The 3,971-nt window shown below is 40.0% G+C and overlaps 1 protein-coding gene and 1 non-coding gene across 2 annotated transcripts; one reads left to right on the top strand and one right to left on the bottom strand.

Annotated features, from left to right (window-relative positions):
- Positions 1-359: 359 nt before the first annotated feature.
- Positions 360-466, bottom strand: LOC126685236 (small nucleolar RNA R71). Its single transcript, XR_007643347.1, has one exon. It is a non-coding gene; the product is annotated as a small nucleolar RNA R71 (small nucleolar RNA).
- A 763-nt stretch (positions 467-1,229) lies between these two features.
- On the top strand, positions 1,230-2,258 carry LOC126681725 (uncharacterized). The gene is made up of 2 exons (XM_050377276.1): positions 1,230-1,493; positions 1,575-2,258. The coding sequence occupies exons 1-2, from the start codon at positions 1,230-1,232 to the stop codon at positions 2,256-2,258; spliced, it is 948 nt and encodes a 315-aa protein (XP_050233233.1).
- Positions 2,259-3,971: the final 1,713 nt, after the last annotated feature.

Raw genomic sequence — 3,971 nt, 5'->3', positions numbered from 1 at the left:
TGGGAGACTTCTTCCTCCCGGATGTGGATAACGCCACATATGGGTGCTTTGCTCGACCGGTCACCGCGGCAACTTTTGAAATCAAGCCTAGCACGATTCAACTCCTAGAGAATCGGTGCGCCTTCTATGGGTTACCAAGTGAAGATCCGAATGAGCATATAGCAAAGTTCTTGGGAGTGTTGGACACATTCAAGCTTCATAATATTACCGTCAATCAAATCAAGCTCCGAATGTTCCCATTTTCACTAAGAGACAAGGCAAGCTTGTGGCTTCGTTCACTACCGAATGCATCAATCCATAATTGGCGGGACCTTGCTCAAGCGTTTCTCCATAAGTACTTTTCGATGGGAAGAACCGCAAAGTTGACCAAAGACATCATTGACTATTATCAATATGATGGGGAATCTCTTTATAAAAATTGGGAGAGGTTCAAAGATCTCCAAAGACATGTCCTTCATCATCGCCTTGTAAGGGAGCATGTGCTCCAAATATTCTATAATGGCTTGGGTGATATTACAAGGTCGACCATTGATTCGGCATTGGGTGGTTCTTTGATGCAAAAGACGTTTGATGAAGCTAATGAATTGATTGAGAAATTGGCAATGGTTAGTAGCAATTGGTCCTCGGAACGAAGGAGACCACCGGCTCAAAAGGCATTAATGACACTTGACCAATCAAAAGAATTTGAAGCTATGAAGGCCATGAATGCCTTTTTGCAAAGCCAAGTTGATGTCTTGAAGAAGCAAGTGACCCCTCGGAATGCTCCGGTAGCGTACGTCCAAGTGGGATGTCAACATTGTGGGGACTTCAATCATGGTAGTAGTGAGTGTTATGCCACGGGGCAAGCGTGGAGCGAACAAGTGAACTATGTGGGAGGTCAAAGGCAAGGAAATGATCCCTACTCAAATACTTATAATCCCGGATGGAGGAACCATCCTAACTTTGGGTGGAGAAATCAAGAGGGCCAAGGCAATGTTCAAGCGAACCAACAAGCGGGTCCTAGTTTTCAAGGTGGGAATAGGCCTCAACAACAAGGTCCGTATCACAACCACCAAGGGCAAGGAAACAATTATGGTGGTAGACCTCAACACCCTCCCGGATTCCAACCATAAAAAAATACAGAGGAGGGAAATGTGTTTTCCAAGGTGCTCGAAAAGTTAGAAAAAATGGAGCAAAGGGAAAAGAACCAAGCTTCCACTATTCATCATTTGGAAACCCAAATTTCTTAAATGGCTATCTCACTTCAAGGTATACCTCAAGGGGGATTGCCATCCACTACGGAAAATAACCCTAGAGAACATGTTAAGGCGGTAGAGCTCCAAAGTGGGCGAAACTTTGAGAAAGCCAATGGGAAGAAGCATGTTGTTGAGGAGGATGAGCCTCAAATTGTTGTTGATGTAGCAAGCTCAAGCCAAGAGTCACAAAAGGAATGTGAGGAAGTGACCATTGATGTGGAAGAATCGTATGTGAGGCCACCACCACCACCACTATTTGTACCACCGGTTCCGTTTCCAAGCCGGTTAAGGAAGGCTCAAGGGAACAAAAAGTTTCATAAGTTCCTTGAGATCTTCAAGAAATTGCAAATTAACCTTAGTTTGGCGGATGCACTACGTGAGAAGCCACAATATGCCAAGTTCTTGAAGGATATCATCACCAACAAAAGAAGTTGGGATAGTGGCGCAATGATTCCCATTCCGGAAATGTGTAGCTCTATTATTTTGAATGATTTACCGGCTAAGTTGAAGGACCCAGGAAGTTTTTCTATACCTTGCACTATAGGAAATATGAGTTCTATAAATTGCCTATGTGATCTTGGTGCTGGTATTAATCTTATGCCTTTGACTCTTTTCAGGACACTTTGTGGAGAGCAACCCGTGAAGAGCACCTCGATGGTACTCCAACTAGCGGATAATTCGTTGAAAAGGCCGTATGGGATTGTTGAGGATGTGCTAGTCAAGGTAGATAAGTTTATCTTTCCGGTTGATTTTGTCATACTAGACTATGCGGTTGACAAGGAATGCCCAATGATCTTGGGGCGACCCTTTATGAACACCGGAAGAGCTTTGATTGATGTGCATGGTGGAAAATTGACTTTGCGAATCGACGAAGAAACGGTTAAGTTTGATATGAAGAAGGTCATGAGGGGTACCGTCGAGGAGGAAGATTGCATGAGGATTGATTTGGTTGATGAACTTGTGAGGGATCAACTTGACGCGAGTATGAATGTGTTTAATCAAGACGGAACGAGGAAATTTTAGCTTTTTGATTCCCCAGAAGAGTGTCTCGATTCGAGACACCCCACTTATGAGAGTGTCTCGATTTGAGACACTAAAAAGAAGCAATCAGTAGCTCCTGAGGGACTTGTCTCGAATCGAGACAATCCCATGAGTAGATTATCTCAAATCGAGACAAGCCCAAAAGAGGGGGAATCATGTTTTTCTGAAATTTCGAAGGTCACGTTCCATTCCGAAGAGTTTGTTGATGAGATGTCCGAAGAAGATGATCCCGAACAAGAGGCTTTGAGTAAGAATGAGGGAATCACTTTTCCTTCCTCCATTATGACTCCTATTGTGGAAATGAAGCCCTTGCCGATACATCTCCGGTACACCTTTGTTGGGAAAAACAACACTCTTCCGATCAGCATTTCCAACAAACTATCGGCGGCTCAAGAGAAGCAAGTAGTGCAAGTAGTGAAGAGTCATGTGCTAGCCATGGGTTGTCAAATTTACGACATCCGAGGGATAAGTCCTCAAGTGGTAATGCACAAAATCCACTTGGAGGATGAGTCTACGAAATGTACATAAAGGCAAAGGAGGTTGAACCCGAACATGAAGGAGGTTGTGCACAAGGAAATAGTGAAGCTTCTAGACGCCGGGATTATATATCCAATTTCGGATAGTGGTTGGATTAGTCTGGTGCAATGCGTACCTAAGAAGGGAGGTATGACGGTAGTAGAGAACGACAAAGGGGAATAAATCTCTACAAGAACGGTTACCGGGTGGAGAATTTGTATCGACTATCGGAGATTGAACGCGGAGACTAGAAAGGACCACTACCCGCTACCATTCATTGATCAAATGCTTGAGAGAGTGGCGGGTCACAAATACTAAGTTTCAAATCATATATATAGTAAAAGGTTATAGTGTTATTTAGTATTAGTTCAATCATGCACTTTAAACCAACTTTATAATTAGTTGTACATAGATCAAATAGAAACGACTTCCAAATTTCGTGAAATTTTATCCAAAATCCCATAAATTTTAAAACTAATAAAAATATAATTTTTATTCGTATCCGACTTATATTTTATTTTTAATAAATCATTTTTTATTTATTAAGTTTATATTAACCGCACTTGATAAAAAGTTTACTTCCAAATTTTATCAAACTTTAACGATAACCTTTATAATTTATATTGTGAATAATAAAACCAAAAATATTCGTTCGGGACTTATAAATTATTTTATTTCTAATTTATAAGCTTTTCTTAGCCCCGCTAATTATATAAACATCCAAATTTAAATTTTCAAAAATTAAAATTTGAAATCCTATAGTCATAATATATTTTTAGGAACAGTTGTAAATTAAATTTACCTTTAAATTAAATTTATATACTTCCGTCTAATAAAATATTAGACACGTGGCATTATTTAATACCTCAAAATTACGGGATGTTACAGACTGGATACAAGAAATAACAATTTATGAGAAGAGCATAGCGGAAATCCAAAGAAAGCGACTTCTAAGGCGGTTATAAACATTTGAAATGAAAGAAGACGATAAAGAAAGATATGGATAAGAAATAAGTTCTCAGAAGCTATCAAAGAAAAGTATTATATATAAAGATAGGTTAGACCTCACACGTTCAAAAAATACGTGTGCAGGCAGCACAAAAGAGGCAATGTTATAAGAAGATTCTTATGATCTAAGCTAGATCAATTGGATAAGAAGGCAAACAAGGATAATAGGCA

The sequence above is a fragment of the Mercurialis annua genome, linkage group LG5 (assembly GCF_937616625.2).
Source record: "Mercurialis annua linkage group LG5, ddMerAnnu1.2, whole genome shotgun sequence".
NCBI classification, from domain to species: Eukaryota; Viridiplantae; Streptophyta; class Magnoliopsida; order Malpighiales; family Euphorbiaceae; genus Mercurialis; species Mercurialis annua.
This window is presented reverse-complemented; position numbering and strand designations above follow the sequence as displayed.